The sequence below is a fragment of the Monodelphis domestica genome, chromosome 1 (genome assembly GCF_027887165.1).
Source record: "Monodelphis domestica isolate mMonDom1 chromosome 1, mMonDom1.pri, whole genome shotgun sequence".
Classification (NCBI taxonomy): Eukaryota; Metazoa; Chordata; class Mammalia; order Didelphimorphia; family Didelphidae; genus Monodelphis; species Monodelphis domestica.
This window is the reverse complement of record NC_077227.1, coordinates 569,831,335-569,852,627: the sequence shown is the minus strand read 5'-3', so window position 1 is coordinate 569,852,627 and position 21,293 is coordinate 569,831,335. Positions and strand designations below refer to the sequence as shown.

The 21,293-nt window shown below is 39.5% G+C and overlaps 1 protein-coding gene across 21 annotated transcripts in view; it reads right to left on the bottom strand.

Moving 5' to 3' along the window:
- The window catches only part of AAK1 (AP2 associated kinase 1), a 259,638-nt gene that overhangs the window by 129,451 nt on the left and 108,894 nt on the right, over positions 1–21,293 (bottom strand). For all 21 annotated transcript variants that reach the window (XM_007476256.2, XM_007476263.2, XM_007476268.2 and 18 more), the window contains exons 4-5: positions 19,405–19,513; positions 10,723–10,865 (exon numbers count right to left, since the gene is read on the bottom strand). In XM_007476256.2, the coding sequence (XP_007476318.2) occupies positions 10,723–10,865; positions 19,405–19,513 (252 nt within the window). The remainder of the gene's footprint in view (positions 1–10,722; positions 10,866–19,404; positions 19,514–21,293) is intronic.

The following is a 21,293-nucleotide window of genomic DNA, read 5'->3' as shown; positions in this document are numbered from 1 at the left end:
AAGGAGCAGAACCAGAACATTGTACACAGAGACTGATACACTGTGGTACAATCCGACTTCTCTACTAGTAGCAATTCAATGATCCAGAACTATTTGGAGGGACATATGAGAAAGAACACTATCTACATCCAGAAGAAGAACTGCGGGAAAAGAAATACAGAAGAAAAACAACTGCCTGATCAAATGGGTCAGTGGGGCTATGATCTATTTCCTCCTTAAACTCCAATAGTTTCTTCTTTAAAAATCTGGATGCAATACCATTTGGTGCATACAAGTTGAGTATTGATATTTCTTCATTGTCTATACTGCCTTTTTTCAGGATGTAATTACCTTCCTTATCTCTTTTAATCAGTTCTATTTTTACTTTAGCTTTGTCAGATATGACTGGGAAAGTGGACTCTAAAAGATCACCCTAGTGAAAATATTAATAATAAGGAAATGGGTCTTGATCGATGGCACATGTTAAACCCAGTGGAATTGTGCTTCAGATATGGGAGGGGGTGAGGGGAGGGGAGGGAAGGAACATGAGTCTTGCAACCATGGAAAATTCTTCTAAATCATCTAATTAAATAAAATTTAAATAAATACATAAATTATTTGTCCAAAGTAATTCCAGGGTAAAGTGAATTCTAATTCTTTCCTTACTACCTTAGTTTCATGGATCTCACAGAACTAGCCCAGGGGCTTTTAGGCATGGTCTTGCCAAGGGGGTACTCTGTTTCCAGAGCACTTGCCTTCATTAACATCCTCCACCAATGCGTCATTATGGCAGGAAGTGACACTGGGGTTAGATGCTGCCAGCGGGGCACAAGCTTTGGCAGGTCCTTTTCCCAGGATGAGTCTGTGAGTGGACTCTGATGCTGGAGGTTCAGACTAGCTAACGTGGAAGTGGTTCATTACTGGAGGGGCTGGTTACCAGGTGATGAGTTCAGAGGCTACAGCAATTCATAACACCTCACTGATGAAAGTAAAGTAGTACTGGGATCTGGTTGCTCATAATGGTTGCTACCAATCTGTAATGGATGAGTGATTGAATTAGTCCATCACTAATTAGGATTACGACAATCAAGTGGGCTCGGAACTGAATGCAAAGAAAAGATGGGGCTATACTGTATTTAGAAAATCATACAGAACTTTCAGCAAACTCAAGCTGGACCTTGAAAAAAACTCATCTTTTCACATCAAAATTCTTCCAGGAATGCTCCATAACTGTGACTCATGCACTGAACACTTTGTCTCTGAAAAAATCAAAATTATGGTTGTTCTAAACGGAGACACAGAGATGCATGATGGGCATAAAAAAAGCTGAAGCATATTGCCAATGATAACTTGTTCAAAAGAAGTGGAATAAAAAAAAAACAATCAGAAAATGTGTGACTGAAAAAGAATGTGGGCTTGTCAAATAACAGAACCAGGAGATAATAGATAGTTGGCATGCTATCCTGGTACCCCCATGATGTTAAAGGTCTAAAGGAAAACCCCAAGTGTTTTGGATAGATTAACTATGGAAACTTTATGGAAAGATGTAGATAAGTCACACAGACAAGAAAATAAAGAAAGGCTGCAATTTGTATCAGTAGAAGGAGTTCCCAGATGCAATAAAGTATTATCAACATACATTCACACCAGGGGATGATGTGAAGGAAGAATTGATAAAACTTGATGACTGAGTAGATCTGAGGAGTGAGGGGTCTCCCTTGATTCAATAAGAATGTAGAGGTTTTGGATCTGAGTGACTAAGATCTCTCTGAAAAGAAAAAACTGGCTGCATAGCTACTTTGGGTAGTAGCTACATTCCCTGATTCAAAAGAACTTATCCATAACACAGTTGTTATTACTGCTTAAAACCCCCAGCCAGTTGGGATTTTGTGGTGGTTGACCTTCTCACTTTCCCAATCTGTCAATTCTAGAAGGTGACTACAGTTATCTCCTCCAGCATCACTTGTGGTTTTTGTAAAAATCACCGAAGCTTTGCCTCACTGACTTTCCCCTATGGACTGAATCAAGATAGAGAATGTAGACAGCTCAGGTACTAAAAAGTGATTACTGCTGATGGGTCTGATAAAACACACATTTTAAATTCCCTCTCCTCCTCTCTCTTTTTTTAAAAGTAAAAAAAAAAGGGGGGGGGGCTTCGTTAGTGTGTTGCAACAAACAAAATCAATTTCTCTTCTCTGGAAAAATACTTTTTTAGAGGCAGGATCTACCAGAGCCTGTGTTCAGCTGGCATTAGCTTCAAGAGCCCAAGAACTCCCTTCTATGCCAGAGAATCCAGGAAGGAGTCTGTTCTGAGGTGCAGGACATGACAAATAGAAAAAAGGCTGTACCAGTCCTCAAAGAGCAGGCAAGATGCTAACCATGGAAGTCTTATTCTTTGTCAGTCAAAAAACAACTTTATTCCATTTCTCTCATCTGAGGGTTGCTAATCGGTCCCCCAAAAAACAATAACTAAATTATAAATATCAATAATTATAATAGCTAGCATTTATAGACTACATACTTTAAAGTTTATAAAATGTATTTACCAATATCTCATCTTATGTTCTCAATAGTCAGGGTCCTGTGTGTCATATCCTGCACCTCAGAAGAGAATCCTTCTAGGAGATTTCATCATGGAAGGGAGTTTGGGGGCTCTTGAAAGCAATGTCAGCTTAGTACAAACTCTGGCAGATCTAGCCAAGCTGGAAAGGCCAAGAAATAGCACATAGATGGACTGTGTATGTGCCTATCCTACAGAAATCAGCTTAAATGGAGTGTGGAAAGGCTTATGGCAAGCATATTGTCACCACCAGGGATTGATTTTGGCCACCACAATGCTTAAGAATCTACAGTTGTGAGCTCTGAAGGCTGTGTGACCTACATGCTGAAGGAAGGATGCACACCCATAAAATCCCAGATCCCTGTAGCACTGGCTACTGTAATCCCCAAGATGTCTTTTATTTAAAGAATGCTTTTTGCTTTTCAAAGTGTTTTCACATTCCTGCTCCTCCTACATGGTCCACACCACAATTCTGGGTGGTGGGAACAGAAGAGGGCAGTACAACCTTCCAACTCCCCACCACACCAGGGATTTGATCAGGTGTGAAAATTCCTGCCACTCATGCAGACTTGCCACTATATGTTATAGTCTTAGAGCCTGGGGTGGAGAAGTTAAGTGATTTTTCTAAGGTCCCAGCAACACAATTTATATAGGAAGCTTTCTTACTCCAAGGATTAATTAATATCCACTCTAATAAATGCCTCCTACAACCTTTTCACAGGCAATGAATCTGAGGCACGGAGAGGATGACAACAAGAGGATGACCCAGTACATTAATGACAGAAGGAGCCCTAGAGCCCAGATGTGCTCACTGCTGATGTCCAGGGCTGCCCCTTCCACTCTAGCCCTTCTCTGAGAAGAAACGACAGAGAAATGACTTTCAACAGAATTGTCCAATATTCTTTAGCCACAGGATGAAAGCACACAGATAAGCAAATATTTTCTTTAGCTGACAGAATATTAATAATCTGAGGGCAGAATTCTATTTTTCTCCAAAATCTCCACCTTATACCTACCAACATAAGATGAATAATTCACATTTCTACAGCATATTAAGGTGTCCAAAGAGCTTTCTTCACAGTAACAGTCAAATTAGTAGTATAAGCATTATACTAAGTATAATATATAGTCTTTCTATAATTTATATATACATTGTATATATTTGTAGGTGTATTATTTTAAGAAGGAAACTGAGGCATGGAGAAGTTATATAATTCCCAAGCCAGAAGAGACTTTATGTATCATCTATCTTTGTTATACAAATGAAGAAACTGAGCCTTAGCAATAGCTCCAAGTCAAACTGATTGCATAGCAGCAAAGATGAGATTTGAGCCTAGGTCTCTGGACTCCAAGTCCTAGAGGCTTTTCACTATACTTTGCTGCTGAGTCACACAAGCTGGGAATGCCCAGGCACAGGGTAAAATCATGAGAAACACTAGAAGAGCAACAAGACAAAGGCAGGAATCCACAATAGTTGGACTTCAGCCTGAGTCTGTCTACCCCGTGAGATGCAGAATTGATGACTTTCCCACTGACTCAAAGAATGTTTTCCATCCCCAGGATCCCTCCCATCCTCAGAATCACTAGAAACAAGTTCGCCATCTATAATCACATGGCTGAATGAAACCTTTATTCCATTGTGGAAAGGGGGTAATAACATGGTTTAAAATGACTGTTACCTAACATGCTAAAGGTACTAGGAGATGAGGATGGGAGTATGGAATTGGCAGTTCAGTCAGTTACAACCAAGGAAAAATGGAAACTCTGAGCTGTTAGTTATCATTTACAAAGAGCTAATGGTTCAGCTTTCCTTACAGCCACATTTGAGGCCATTTGTTGGGACCTCCTCTCTCCATATTTCTGAGGTGGATAAAGTAGGAGATCCTATTCTATCTAGTCCCTTTCCTTTCACTTTTTTTCTAGGACCAGCAACAAAAGTCTACGTGCCACTCTTCATTTATGATGCTCCATCTTTATTGACTCCCTTTGTAACTTGGAATTGGCCATCCCTCCTGCCCGGAATGTTCTTTCTTCATCTCTACTTCTTAGAATCCCTGGTTTCTTTCAAGATTGCCACCTTCTACAAGCCTTTATGGGTCCTTCCGGCCATTGCAGCATTCCCATCTCAGGTTAAAGTCTGTCTTCTCTCCATAATTACGTGCATGCTGTCTTTCTCATTAGATGGTCAGCTCCTTAAGGTCAGGAATTGCTTTTGTCTGTCTTTGTATCCCCACAAGTAGGTGCTTAATAAGTACTTGTTGATTAACTGATTAATGACAAACTAACCTCATTTTCTTAATTAACAAGGTTTCTAGGTTATTGGATCAAAGATCATTGAGATTGCCAAAATGCTACAGACAGCACAAATCTGGACTTCAGGAAGGCATTTACCAATGTCTCTTATAGTATTTCTTCTTATGGTTAAGAAGAAAGTTGTGATTCCAATGAGAGTGTGATTAAGCAGATCTGGAACTACTTAAGCAACCAGACCCTAAAAGTGGTAATTAGTGGATAACTGACAACTTGAAGGACCTTAATGAGATGCTCTATGGTCAGGCCATTGTTTAATATGTTTATCAAACATATTAGACGGCTGAATGACTAGAGAGCCAGGACTGGAGATAGGAGGTCCTGGGCTCAAATCTGGCCTCAGACACTTCCTAGCTATGTGACTCTGAGCAAGTCACTTATCACCAGTTGCCTAGCCCTTACCTTTCTCTTGCCTTTGGAACCAATATTTAGCATCAATTCTAAGACAAGCATTAAAAAGGAAAAAAGATATAAACAATATGTCTATCAATGATCCTGATGAGGGCATGGGCAACCTGCTTATCAAATATGAAGATGACTCAAAACTTAAAAAAAAAAATTAGATGTCAAAATCAGAATCTAAAAAAAAACCAAACAACTTGTTTTTTTGTTTTTTGTTTGTTATATAACTGCTATAAACAAGGTAAAATAGAGGAAAATATAAACCCAAATGGCATTTGGGTTTTAAAAAAATCAGTTGCATGTATGAAAAAGGCCAAGAACTTGCAAGTCAAAGTTAGTATTGTGATGTGACAATCAAAAAAGCCAATGTAATCTTAGATTCTAGTCTTATTGTATTTGGCCTTGGCCAGACCACACCTGGAATGCTGTATCCAGTTACAAGGATCACCTTTTAGAAAGGACACTGAAAACCTGGAGCACATCCAGGGGGAGCAACCAGAATGATGAGAAAGTTGGTAAATCTGGACACTTCCTGATTTGCTGAGAACCCTGAGTACGACAAGACCAAGGAGAGATGTGATGGCTGTCCAAGTACTTAAAGGGCTGTCATGTAGAATAGGGATTAGCTTGTTTTGCTCAGCTCCAATGAGAATAACTAGGACTACAGGGTGGAAGTTGTAGGGGTTATTTCAGTTGAAGTTTAAGAAAAACTTCCTAAAAATTGAAGCTGTCCAAAAAAGAGGAAACGGTCATATCAAAATATGGAAATGGAGGAGGAAAGTTCCCAACTAGTGTAGGTCTTGAGGGAGAAATGGGACGATCACTTGAAGGTGATGTGGTAAAGAGGATTCCTATCAACTGGCCTATCTGACCTTTGAAGTCCTTTTAAACCCTAAAATAAAATTCCATTTGTGTTTTGTGAAATGAAAAGGTGGGGAAGAAGTGTGAGATAATCATGCTGAGAACAGCAAGCGAAACTGATATAGATAGGAAACATGGGCATGAGAACTAATAGAGCATGTAAGTAGTGACAGATTGTCCTACATATTTCAATATCCCCTAGGATATCACCAGGTTACAGTTCAGTACAATAATAAACATTTATAGGCCCTCCAATTCATCAATAAAGCAATCTCCAGTAAGCTCTTAATACAAAACTTTTATTGTTTAATGGTATAAATTTCAATTTTGTGGAAAATTCAAATCTGTGCAATAGCTCACTTACTCCAATGATGTGGGATAAATGAGCCCTTCAATTGTTACTGTCATAATCAATAAGGTAAGTGATCATTAGCTTAGGAAATCAGTAGCCCTAAGCTTTAGTCCTAGCGTTTAAACTCAAGACCAATCACTTTGGATCCCACTTTCCTCATCTATAAAAAGCAAGGGCTGATGGGAAGTATTGGATGAAATGATCCCTCAAAATCCCTTTCAACTAAAGAAGCATCATAACATAATGGAACAGCAGTGGCCTTTGTGTCAGAAGCTGAAGATCTGAGTCCTACCTGAACATATTTTATGAACTCAGGTGGTCACCTGAGCCTCAGCATTTATCCATAAAACAGGGATAATAATAATACTGCTAACTCTCTTCTTCACAGAGATTAAGGGGAAGAAATCATTCTGCAGAACTTTAAAGTACTAAAGAAATATAAGCTATGATGAAGATGATTCTCAGTTTTCAATATAGGTGACTTCTTAGAGGAGGCTTTATGTCAATGCTGCTGATCAAAGGCATTTATTTTCAAGTTTTGGGAAAAGGAAAATGAGGTAGATCTTTCCTCTATCTACCCTGTCCCACATCCTCTCTTCCCTGCCACCAGTAGGCAGAGAATAATGAGAATTCAAAGCACTCTCTACAGATTAAGCAAGCATGTGCTGCAGACAGGCAGGTCCCCTGAGAGGGCAGCTTTTCCCATCTAAAAAGAAAAGCCAAAAGCTTCTTTCATGGGGTGGGGGTGGGAACAGCAAGAGAAGAGTCATGGGGAGATATTCATATAAACTGGATATCACTAGCCCTCCACATGCAGCAGCTGAATCAATGCATTTCATAAGGCTACTACTGAATCCTGACTATATTTGGTTTTCTGGGTTTTAATGCCTGTGCTTTAGCCTTATTTGTCACCAAAATGTCACTCTCCAACCCAGTCCAAAAGAACAAATATTTATTAAGTGCTTCTATATGCTGGAAATACAAAGGTAAATCAAGGCTAAATCTTGGCCTCTACCCCCCTCAAAAAAACCTTCAACCTTAAAAAGATAGTGCCTCTAGTCAAAAGATCAGCCTCATTGCCTACCCCATGAGGACAGGACACAAATATTATCATCTACATTTTATGGAAGGCACCCGAGGCTTGGGATGTTTAAGTTACATACCCATTGTCTCAGAGCTATTAAGCATCAGAATCTGGACTCAAACCCAGGGCTTCTGCCCAGTCTAGAGCTCTTTCTATCCCATCACAGTGCTGGCTCAGAACTCTCTGGTAGCACTCTACCGTCCTCAGACTAAAAGTCAGACTGCTCTGCCTGTCAATCAAGATGCTCTTCAACTTCTCTTCTTGGCGCTAAGATTCCCTCTGTCTTGGCCTCACCCTACCTTGTGGAAGCTCGTCTCCTACTATTCCATCAATGATGAAACTTTTGCTCGTGTCAGGGGAATATCCTTTATCCATCTCCTCCATTACTCCCATATTCAATATTATCTTTACCCTTTTCCTTGCAATTTTCTGTCTAAAAAACTAAAATGTCCTGTTCTCTAAATTCATCTGAATTTTGAAATAGCCTGTTCTCTAAATGCATCCAAATTCTATCTTTTCTTGAAGTATAGCTAAGGTTTTATATACAGCATAAAGCCTTGCATGTTTACTTCCACCACTCATGGCAGCAAAGTTCAGTGGAAACAATATTGGATTTGGAGTTAAAGGAAATGGGTATGAATTCTGGGGCTGTGCAATCTTGACAAAGTCACTCATCTCTCCCAGTCTTAATTTTCTGTGAAATGAAGGACAAGATGACCTCTAGAGGTCCCTGTAAGCTTTAAATCTTGCATCCTATTTTCCTGTGTTGAGCTTTTCCTTCTCTGACCTCTGTAAATGAAAAGCAATGTAGCTCAGGAGCAAGCTTCCTACTTCAGGAAGTAGGCTTCCATCTTCACTTCCACACTTATTACTTGGGTGGCCTCAGGCAACTTATTTTATCTTCCAGGGCATCAGTTTCCTCAACTATTTGATGGACTTTTATGATTCAACTGCTTTGTAAAAATATTAAAGCATTCTGGAAACATGTTATTATTATTACACATTTAGCATTTGATTATATGCTGCTTTATGCTATTCTGCCTATTCCAAGCTAATTTTAGGGTCTGATAATAATTACAGCAATAATAATAGCTAGTATTTATAGAATACTTTAAGATTTGCGTAGTGCGTTATATATGCTATTTCATCTGATCCTCACAATAACCTGGGAGATCCGTGTGATTATTGTCCCTATTTTATAGTTTTATAGCTAGAAGGGATCTCAGAGGCTATCTCATTCAATCTTCTACTTATACAGAGGAAGAAACAAGGGCCCACAGAAGGAAAGTAAGAAGGCCCAGGTCGCACAATGGGCTCACAGGGTAGTCATGATTTCAAACCAGATTCTCTCACTGCAAATCAGAGTTCTTCCTGCTCTACCATGTGGTTGACTTTGAGAAACAGGAATTGCTAAGTCTCCAAGGAGGACTCTATCTTTAGAAAGGAAGACTCACTAAACTTGACTTTACCCCAATGGCTTTCTCCATAGTTTGTAACCATGCTTTTATATGGCAATTCCCAAAGAGAAAGTAGGTCAGAAATGATTTTGATCCCTGTCAGCTTTATTAGAATGAATGTGTATGACTTCCCAAAGGGCCTGCTCTAAAGGAGCCCATTCCTTTGGCTACAAAAGGCCTAAAATGAGGTGCTGTGAATCCCAGCTCTCCCTCACAACTTCTTCCAGGACTTTTTTTGTTTTCTTTCTCTGTCAAATAAAGGGGTTGGGGATGTGGGGATATTGAAGTATAGGCTTCCAAAAGACCATTAAAGCGTTAAAATCTTATAAAGATTTATATTTTAAAATGATAATAATTTCACTACTTTACTATTGGACTATACATATCCTGCCACTTGCATTTTATGGCCACTGAGTCAATATCAAGCCTGAGTCGGAAGCAGGTGGGGCTGAAATGAGAAGTATTTTGTTTACACACATGACTGTGCCTAGGGTTGTTTATTTTAGAAAAACAACAGCTGATTCCTCTCTTGAATGCCCAGATTCCCCAGGGCCTGTCTGAACAGGTTTCCAAAGTATTCCTCATTGAAAAGACCAAGAAGTTACCTGTGACATGAGTTACCTTTGGACAGACTATCTGACCCAAGGAAGCCGTCGGCTTGTGGTTCATCTTAGAGGTCAGAACTGTTGAGTCTCTGAGGATAGCTATTCTTTTGAGTGAGGGCTATTTTCTCCTTGATTTCCTCCTCTTTTCACTTCACTAATGTCAGATATTCTTAAAGCATTTATAAAATGGCTAGGAGTTAAAGCTGAAGACAAGGTATCATTGGGGTGCAAATATGAGGATATAGGGTGTGGGAGTAGTGTAAACAATTTAAAGAACAAGCAAGGCTTACAAGAAAAGATAGGAGAAGTCATTTACAACCCATATCTTTACAGATGTGGGAGGTACACCAGTATTGTACACAGCCCATTACTTGGAGACTTTTTTGCATTAAGTTATATTAATTATTTTTCTTCTTTTTCTTTAAAAACTACTTGTTTTATGGTACAAGTTCTCTGGGAAGGGGAGGGGAGAACATTATAGGGAACAAAGATGATATAAAAAAAGACATTAATAAAAATATATTTTTTAAAAGAATGTGAGAATGGTCTATAGAGTAGAGGGTCAGCAAACTATACTCTGAGGACCAAAATGTGACCCACTAATTTTTTGTACAGCCTCTGAGCTAAGAATGTTGGCTTATTGCTGTTTATAATTTTAAATAGAGTAAAACTTGATTTGAAAGTTTAAAAACTATTCTTAGCTCATAACCAAAACCAAACCAGGTAGCTACAGTTTGCCCACCCTTGGTCTTGAGGACTGGATTGAAATTTTTATAGCCTGGAAGGAATTTCAGAGATTATTTAGTCTAACCCTCCCTCTCCCTTTCCCAAAAGTCATCTCCTCTTTACAGGTGAGGAAATAGAGGCCCTGGGAAGGGCATTTACTTGCTCAGACACACAAGTAATAAGAACAGCTAGGACTTAAAACCTTGTCTTCCAACCCCAATTCCAACACTCTCTGTTATTTTCTCTTCTGAACCACAAAAGAAACAAATTGAATGGAGGCATCATGTCCCACACTTCTGTCCTTCCTCCCCAACAGTCTGATGCAGTGATAGATACTGGGCTAAGAACTTAGCAAATCTTTGCTAGTGGAGTGACTGGCCTGTTACCTTCAGATCCCGGTGGATAATGGGTGTTTTGCACTGATGTAAGCGGGCAACAGCTTCACACGTGTCACAGAATATCTGTAGCACTTCATTCTCTGTGAAGCCTGTCTGTAAACGCTGGTTCATCAAGTTCACCACTTGACCTCCTAGTAGAGAAAAGAAGGGAGGTTGACAGCAATTAGAGCCATAAAATTTTCAAGTGGAAAAAAAAGAATTTACAGAGAGATCTAGCCCAATCACTTCATTTCACAGAGAAAGAACCTTGAAGCCCAGAGAGGATTGGCATATGGTCCTTTGAAAAATCAGCAAAAAACCCTAAAATCTATGGCATCCAGTTCATGACACTCCCTTCTGCAATGAACAAAAAAAGGGGGGAAAAACAACAACCCAAAAAAATAATAAATTTGAAGTAAAAGCACTGTGCTTAAAAGACCTGGGTTCTAATTCCAGCTTGCTTAGTTTTCTTCAGCAAGCCACTCAATTCCCCTAGGCCTCAGTTTCTTCCTCTGTAAAATGAAGAAGCTTAATTTAAATGGCCTCAGGGGCTCCTTCCAGTTCTATATTTATGATCCTATAATGCTGTATGTCACGTGTTCTCCTTCACTTTACTCCAACTGTTTACCCTACAGAAACAAAATGCCATCAGAAGCACAACAGGAACTCTTGATTTCCCAGGAACCATCCCTCATTTTTAGATTTTCCAGATCTTGTTATTCCCATCAGCTGCCTTCTGAACATTTCAAGGCTCATTATCCTCATCACCAAAAAGGAACAGGACAGGAAGAGATGGTGACGATGGCCAAATTCAGATCAGCTCACAGGGGGAAAATATCTGATGGAAGTGGTTGAAGTCAATGGTTAAAATGAGGTTTGAGAAAGACTGATCCATAGGGTTTGTTTATTCCTATTGTCTTTGCTCATCACGGGTGGAGATAATTGAGAATTGGTTATGATTATGGATTCATTTCTCAAGCATCTGTCATTGAAATGTGTAGGTGGCAACATATAGTCATTGCAAGAGAAAGACACGGGGAAGCCATGCAGCTGGCTGCTTACAACAGGGAGGCCAGGGAACAAAACTTTCAAACACCAAGGATGTTAAATGGAGTGTTCCCTCAATTAGTCATCCTATTGGGGTGCTGCTGAGTGAAGGACAGATACACACACACACACACATACACACACACACACACACACACACACACACACACACACAATTTCAGAATTGGAAACAATCTGAGACTTCCCCCAGTCTAGTCTTTTCTCCTATGCCCCTCTCCAATATTTTTGATGGGTCATCAACCAGGTTCTGCTTAAACACCCAGTGACAGAGATGTGTCCATCAAATTAGAGGGTTGGACCAGAAGGTCTCTAAGATCTCTTCCAGCTCTCAGGCTATAATTTGACAATAAACAAGGAAGTTTCCATTTTTAGACAACTCTTCTTGTGCCAAAGTTCTTTCTAATATTAAGCTAAAATCTGGTTCCCTGATACTAGAAAATCATTTGGTGGATTATGCAGAGCTCTAGTTACTCCCACTGACTCTCTTTTGGACTTTTTGGAGCTTGTTGGCTCCACCACCAAAAATGAATTAGGGAAAAAGTGACAAAATTCATCAAACTAAGCTCTGGTTTTGAAAAATAATTTAATGAGGGGATCATAGGATCAGAGATTTGAGCCATTAGGAGCCTTTGAGAGGCCAGCTGTCCAACCACTTAATTTTATAGAAAAAGAAACTGAAGCTGCAAGAGGGTAAGTTGTCCAAGGTCACAAAACCGGTGAGTCATCCTATTTCACCATTTTTATCAATGATTTGGATGCAGACATAAAACTTTCAAATGACATAAAAGTCTAAAAAGGAGCATTTATTCCCTGTTTGATAGAATCAAGATCCCAAAATATCTCAAGACAGAACCACAATTCAAATCTAGATCTAATGGTTTCCAATTCATTGCTCTTTCCCCTGCCCCAAACATATCCTGATGGTTAAAATGAGGTTTGAGGATTCTCTAGAGATTTCGTTTATCTCCGTCTCCACATCCTAAGGAAGCAGTTATATAGCCTTGGCTTATAGAATAATGTGAATGTGCTGGCCTTCAAGGAAGCCTGCTCGCATTCAATTTCTAAATCATTGTAACTGTGAGGAAATTCTGCTTTGAAATGAAATCTTGGTTCAATTAGATGGCTTAGTGGATTGAAATCCAGAACTAGAAACGGGAGATCCTAGATTCAAATCTGGCCTTAGTCACTTCCTAGCTGGAAAGGAAAGGAGGAATATGAAGAGGGAGAGGGAAAGGAAGGAGACAGACAGGCAGATAGACAGACACAGAGACAGAGAGAGAGACAGACAGGCAGAAAGAGAGAAAGAGACAGAGACAAAGACAGACAGACAGAGACAAAGAGACAGACAGAAAGGGGGGGGAGGGAAGGAAAAGGAAGAGAGGGAGGAGAAGAAAGAGAGAAGAAATAAATATCTGATTCCCTATAATTTTATAATGTTACTACTTCTACCCTCTTGGATCAAGTTCATTCTTCTTTCACAGGAAAGCCCACAAATACTTAAAAGCAGTGATCAAGTCATTATTAGTATTTCTTTTCTAGACTAAACAGTCTTAGTTCCTGCTAATTATCCTCACACATGACCTACATAAAGGGCTGGCAAGCAGAGAGCTGCACAGGCACACCATATAGATAGAGATTACTTTTAGTATTATTATTTCTTACAAAGCATTTTTTTTCCTGTCAGGATGTTCTCCAGGACAGAGGATCATAGAATAAAGGATGATGATAAGCTGGAAAGGGCTTTAAAGGACATTTAGTCCGAACTGTCATTTTACAGACTATAATACTGAGGTCAAGAGAGGTTAAATGATATGTCCCCAGCTACTAAACTGGCAAAACTGAAATCTGAACCCAGATCCCTCCAAATCCAGCACACTTTTCACTCTATCGCACTGCTCCTAGCAACTAGGTGGTACAGTAGATGGAATGCTAGACCTAGATGGAAAAGGACCTGAGTTAAAATCCTACTTCAGATACTTAATAGCAGTGTGAACTTGGAAAAGTAATTTAAGCTCTGTCTCAGTTTCCTCAACTGTAAAAAAAAAATCTGAGTAATAATTTAACTTCTGGGATCGTTGTTAGAGTCAAGCAAGATATTTATAAAACATTTAACACAGTGCCTGGCACACAGTAGGTTTAATAAATGTTTGTTCCTAACTCTCCTACCAGAGCAAGAAGCTCTTTGTTATATGAATAGTCCCAGATGTTACAGTAAATCTCAGAGTTATACTAGATTCTGGGGGTAACAGTTTTTATATATAAAGAGCTACCATTCATATAGCAATTTGAGGTTATTGTTGCTGTTGAATTATTTCAGTTGTGTCTTACTCTTCAAGACCCCATTTTGGGATGTTCTGGGTACAGATATTGACTGTTCGCTATTTCCTTCTCCAGTTCATATCACAGACAAGGATCTGAGGTAAGCAGAGTTAACTGACTTGCCTAGGTTAATACAGCTATTAAGTGTCTCAGGTCAGATTTGAACTCATGAAGATGATTCATCTTGATTCCAAGCTTAGTGCTCTAACCATTGTATCACCTAGCTGACCCACTTTATGGCTAGCAAAGAGCTTTACAAATATGAACTCAATCAATCCTCACAATAATTCCAGGAACTATTACTATCCCCATTTTAAAAATGAGGAAACAAAGGCAGAAAATGGAAGTTAAGTGACTAGCCCAGAGTCACACAACAATTAACATCTGAGACCATATTGGAATTCAAGCCTTCTTGGCTTCTAGGTAAAGAGCTCTATCATACCACCATGCTTTTAAACAAAAGGCAAAGAAAATTTCAAACTTTGCCTAAAATATATCTACATTTTAGATACATTTTATAATCTTTGCTCCCCATATTAGTACCAAATGTCATTGGAAGAACTAAAATGAACCTTGCAAATGTCCTCTTCATTTCTTCGAATCCCTAGCTTCCTTAGGGCTTACTTCAAGGGCTACACACTACAAGATCTACTACTCTGATCCCTGCTAACATTTCAAATACAGATGTAAACTAAGACCACCTCTTGTCCTCTGTGAGCTTACAATATTAATGGGGGAAGACAATAACACACAACAATAACAATTTCAATAACAATAACAATAACAACCATTTCCCATCAGCTAAGTTGCTTTCAGGCTTTATTATGATTTTCTTCTCCATTGGAAAAATCTCATTATCCTAAGAGATTAAATCTGTCTTGTTACTCACAGAGTGCCAGTAAAGTAGCCTCTGATTAGATTCTGCCTGGAGGACAAGGTCATGGGCTTCAGGACTTTCCATTTAAGGAGGGAGCTGCTAGGCATAGTCTTCTTCCATTTCTCACCAGCTACATTCCTATGAACTGCATCATTTTGCCCTTATGCTGGGTATTTCTCCACACACCCTTATTTTGCATTTTCCTTTTGTGTGTTATTGTCTTCCCCCATTAAAAACTGTAAGCTCATTAAGGACAAGAGGCTGTCTTTGTTTACTTCTGTATTTTAAATGTTAGCACTTAGCACACGCCTAATAAATGTTTACTAACTGACTGCCTGAAGAGTCCTTTGTCTCTCCTGAAATTACCTTATAATTATTCATCTATGAGCATATAATCATCAATCCTGTACTGAAGAACAAAGCAGAAACTTAAAAAATGATTAATGAATCAAACTGAATGTAGTCAGATCTCAGCCAGAGGACCAGGACAGTGGGACCTCTCCCCTTCTTTCTCCTGGATATTACCCTTTTATTACTATAGCCCAAGATCACTTCAGCTCTTAAGAGTATCAACATTACTCTGAAAATTCACACTAGCTGGCAGTACCCTAAATCCCCACACCCTTTGCCATATGTGCAGCCTAGAAATCATATCTTCCTCCAACCTGCACTTGTACAGTTGATTTCTGGAACCCAAGTGAAGGATTTTACATTTAGCTCTATTCATTTGGCTTAATTGTTCCATTGTTCTATTGGGACAAACAATTGTTCTATTGTTCCAGCCTATCAAGATATTTTTGGTTCATGGTTCTGTCATCCAGAGAGTTGGCACTCCTTCTTTCCCTCCCAGCTTTATGTCATCTGCAAACCGGATGGGACTGCCATTTATATCTTCATCCAAGTTACTGATAAAAATGGGGACCAGGACAGGGAATTACTGGAAATTATAGCCTGGAGTTCAGTAGGAACTGAAAGGGACAGAAATTTTAGGTTTTCTTTCTGAATCAGAATAAATCTGAGTGACAGCTGGGGTTTAGTGGAGGGAACACCAGACTGGAAGTCAGAAGACCTGAGTTTAAGCCTGGTTCTGCCACTTACTAGCTGCATAACTCTAAACAATTCAATTAACTTCTCTTCTGCAAAATGAGGATAAAAAGACTTGGGGCTACCTATCCCAATATGTTATCGTGAGGAAAGTACTTTGTAAACTAAAATACTTTTTTAAAGCATTAAAAAACATAAGCAATTTATTATTTTTTATACCTCCTCTCTGGGTCTTTGCTTCCCCCAGACTGGTGTTCTGTTGCTATCTGGGACATAATGTTCACCATCACCAATAGAGATTATCAGAGTGGGCCCCCTCATCCCCTCAAAAAATTTTTTTTGAAGGACAGGAAAGAAGGATAGTCATCTGGAAATTTTTTAGTTTTTCTTAAGTTATTTCTTCTCCTCGTGGCTCTACCATTCCATTTGAAGTATCCTAATTTCCCAGCTGAGACTTTGTAAACATGCAAAGGATCCATGGTTTCTTAATGTAAGGAACCTTCACAGTAAGAATTCTCTCTACCAATGCAGATTGTAATGCAATTAAGGCTTAGTAAGGAAAATGTAAGCATTGAAATTGAAATTAAGGCAAATTGAGACACTGTATCCACGGATGTTAAATTTTATTGGTGAGGCTAGCAGTTACCAATAAAATGATTCTTTTCAGCTCCTCTGTCAGTCAAAAGACAATGAGGCAGGGCTTACTAGTCTACATATAGTTTTGGGAAGTACAAGAGAAGAAGGAACCGGATGTATCACAGATGGAAAACAATATTATTAGTTACAAAATCTGAAGTGTTATGATGGAGAACAGAAGGACAATATGAGATTTTGGAAGTCTGGAATGCAAGACTGGAAACAACACCTTCTTCCACCTTGTTGCTATGTATGGAAAGCCCACTCGTGGTGTCCACCTACATGGCTAGTTAGTGCCACAGTGACAACAGACAAGATTTTCCTGAAAGACAGGCAACATTGCGGAGATAACAAAACCAGACTCCCAGGCAACCACCTGCACCCTCTAATTATACAAGGGTACCTAGTGGTACAGAGATAAGTGTTGCCTATCAAAACTGAAGTGATTTATAAGGAGAAGCTAGGTGGCTCAGTGGATAGAGAGCAAAGCCTGGAGGCAAGAAAGTCCTACTTTCAAATCTGGCCTAAAACCGTCCCTACCTGTATGACCCTGAACAAGTCACTTAACCCTAATTCTTTAGCCCTTACTACTCTTCTGCATTGTCACTGATATTTAGTATTAATTCCAAGACAGAAAGTAAGGGTTTAAAAAGTAAATTAAAAAAAATAATAAAGTGATGTATAGGGAAGGTTAACGTATAAACTGAACTCAGAAAGGAAAGCTGATCTTCTAGACTCATAGAATTCTGAACTAAATTCAGAGACCAAGAAACATGGTTTTTAGGCAGAATCCATTATGGAAAGGAATAAAATATAAAACCACTAAATCAATATTTGATTTTCTCCTAGGGAGTAGCCTTGGGCAGTCTGGTATAGTGGAAAGTGTTAAACTCAGAAGTCTCAAGATCCAGTTTGAATTCTAACTTTACTACTTATTACCTATGGAAATTTGGCCAAGTCACCTAACCTTTCTAGGCTTCAATTTCCTCATTTGTAAATTGAGGGGGTTGGTTTTTAAATGGTCCTTTCCCTCCAGAGCTATGATCCCATGATGAACATGTTGTATTTTAATAAAAATCCAAGATTTAACATTTTGTTCAAAAAAGATCTTCAAGGAAAGAAGCTGGCTGACTCCTAAATCCAGAGAATAAACTGCTGCAAAAAGATACCAGAAAACCTACACTACATCAAGAAGATCCAGAATGAACTTTGGGTGTGGTTGATTGAACTGAAGTTTAATTGAACATTTATTTGAATGTATACTCTTATGCCAAAAGGGGACTGCCCCCTAATTGGTTTTGGTCAATGTGCCCCAGCAAACATTGGTTTTGCTGTCTTCCTCTCTTCCATTTAACTATTGTAGTTTCCTCTTAAGAAGGTAAAATTTTGTATGCACCTGCAGTTAGAAGAATTTAGAGGTGCAGGATGATTATGTTTAGTGATCAATTGGGGAGACTCGCCTCCCAATCATCATCAGGGGGGATTGTAAATTTTAGATTTACTCCACCCAGTAATGTCTACACCCCTGCTTAAGGATTAAGTGTTGAGAAGGATGGCCTATGACAGACATGTGCTAGCAAATGACAAATCAGAAACAACTGACAGACCCCCTGGGCTATCCTAAGTCAAGCTTAAGCTACCATTGGTACATGTGAGACGCAGGAAGTGATGTAAAAATGGTCTATATATTTTGCATCACTTCCTCTCTCAGGCTCTTTTTGCAGAGAGGTGGCTCTGGCTCTTGTGGCGGAGAGGTGGCTGGTGGCAGCGTGCTGGGCGTCTTGGCATCTTGGCGTGGCTGCAGCTATTGTCCGGGTTTGGCTGTAAGTGTCCTTGATACAATACTGAGAGAACCTTAGTAACGCAGTTCAGGTGAGGCATCTTCCCTGAGCTCTCCTGGAGTTTAGGCTGATTCTTTTTCCTTTACTTTTCCTAAAAACACCACCCTCCTAGGAGGCCCCTCATCTTGGAGGAGGCCTCGTAGCTGGAAGGTCTCTGAATTCCCCTTGGCTCAGGCTAGGCTGGAGAAATCTTATTCCCTTTCCCCTCTCTCTTCTTCTTAATTCCTTCCCTCTATATGAATTAAATCACCATAAAATTCTCAAGCTGACTTGAGTATTTTATTGGGATTTGAATTAATCCCTGATGACCATAAGGATAATATATTAGTCAAAAACCCCTAAATTTATCCGTTACAATGTAAAGCGACCTTTCTACTAATTAGTTTACCTGATAGATGGAAGGTACAAGTCATCACCATCCTCAAAATTCCTATCTATATAGCACTTGAAAATGTGCAAAGCACTTCAACTACATCCAATTTTCACAACTCTGTGAAGCAGATTCTAGAGGTAGCAGTCATACCATTTTACAGATGAGGAAACTGAGACTTAGAGAGTTTTTGTGGCTTGCCCAGGATTATACATGGAGAAAGTGGCATAGGCAGGATTTAAACCAGATTTTACTAATTCTAAGCCAATACTCTTTCTACCATGCAAGACTGCCTCTAGCACAGGCACATATATAGTGAAATATGAAAAATGGTTTTTTGATTGTCTTTGCTAACTGTTATTTGTCAAAACCGTGTATAACTGAGAAGGAATCTCTTCTCAGAAAGGAATCTCTTACCTTTCTTGATACCTAATAACATGATGAGCAGAGAATTGTGCTGAATAAATAATCAGTAAACCTTTGGCCAACAAACTACCAAGGAAATAACTCTGAGTACATATTGTACACACACTTACCTCGGCAAAAATCCATGAGTATTAGAACTTCCCACACATCGCCGCTACTCACATTATTGATACTAGAATCAATGTATCCAACAATGTTCTTGTGTCCCGACAGGTCCCTCTGTGAACACAAATAAGAAACAAATACACATCAGGCTCTTCTCTGTTTAAAAGGGTAGAATCTAAGATGAAAAAAGGTCTTCCAAAAGCCCAGGTCTGACCCTTTCATTCCATTTCAGAAATCTTCAACTGCTCCCCATTGCCTCTGAGATAAAATAAAAATTTCTGAGAGTAATATTTAACACCATTCACAATCTGAGTCTAAGCACACCTTTTCAGATATATTTCACATCAGACATTCTGCTCTTCCTCCTCCTCCTCCTCTTCCTCCTCCTCCTCAGTAACCTCTAATCTAGCAAAATTAGCTTCCAGTTCCATGGAGGGAACTTTGTCTCCCTCCACGGCATCTCTGCACAGGCTAATACCACCACCACCCGCCATGCATGAAACCTGCTCCTTTTCAAATCCTTCACTCTCTTCAAGGGTCAACGGAGTCTGCCTCCTGGAGGAAGCCTTTCCCACCCGATCATGTGTACTCTCTGCCTCTTCAAAATATATTTATTTACTCGAATAATCATATCCCTCCTAATATGACATGAATTCCTTAAGAATAGTGGTTAATTTTCATTCATTTATTCTGGCAAGTAGTAAGGAGTTACAGCTGAGATTTCATGAGGAGAGGGACCTCCCAGTGGGGAAATGCCTGCTAACAAAGCAGATGGGCAACTGCTCTACAGCTCTGTGTTAAGTAATTTGCCCAAGGTCAAACAGTCGGTGTTTATCAAAGGTGGAACCCCTGCCTAGGGTCTCTTATCTGCAATGCCACTTTTTCCCTCCATAAACAAATTAGGACATATAAGTTGAAGGAATTGCACAAATGTAGCCTAGAGAAGAAGATTGGGGAGGGGGGCAGAGATATGCTACATCAGTTCTGTCCAAAATGGGATAGTGATACGTTCCTTCAATTAAGAATTAACTTCAGAAACTTCACACTTCCAGAGCTACCCAAAGTGGTCATCTCCATCCTGAAGCCTTTCTTCTACCCCTTTTCCCTCTCACTCAGAATTATAGATTAAGGGGGCAGCAACTGGGTAGCTCAGTGGATTGAGAGCAAGGCCTAGAGATGGGAGATGCTGGGTTCAAATCTGGCCTCAGACACTTCCTAGCTATGTGACCCTAAGTCACTTAACCCCCATTGCCTAGCCCTTACCATTTTCTGCTTTGGAACCAATACACAGTATTGATTCTAAGGTGGAAGGTAAGGGTTAAAAAAAAAAAAGAATTCTAGATTAAGGGTTGGCCATGTAGAGACAGCTAGACATCTCTGTGGATAGTGCCTGGCTTGGAGCTGGGAAAATCTGGATTCAAATCTAATCTCAGATACTTCTTAGGTATGTGACCCTGGGTCACATTTATGCACAATTTCCCTGTCCTTACCACTCTTCTGCCTTAGAACTGATACTTGTATTGACTCTAAAACAGGGTTTTAGTGAGAAAGGCTTTTAACTAAGGGTTTAAAGTAAGTAAAGATTTAAAAGTTTAAAAAAGAAAAAGAATTGGCCATCGAATCCATCCACACACCAAAATAAATAAGTAAATGAAAAATCTCCACTATAACCTACACAAAAGGCAGTCAACCAGCCTTTATTTGAAGATTTCTTAGTTGGAGGAATGTATCAAGACAAGTCATTCCTCTTTGGACAGCTTGAACTGTTAAGTTTTTTTCTGTATATCAAGCCTAAATTTGCTTCTTTGCAACTTTCACCCATGCCTCTTGCTTCTGCTCCCCGGGGCCCAGTGGACAAGTCAAATCCCTTTTCTTCATGCCACTGCCCTTAAAA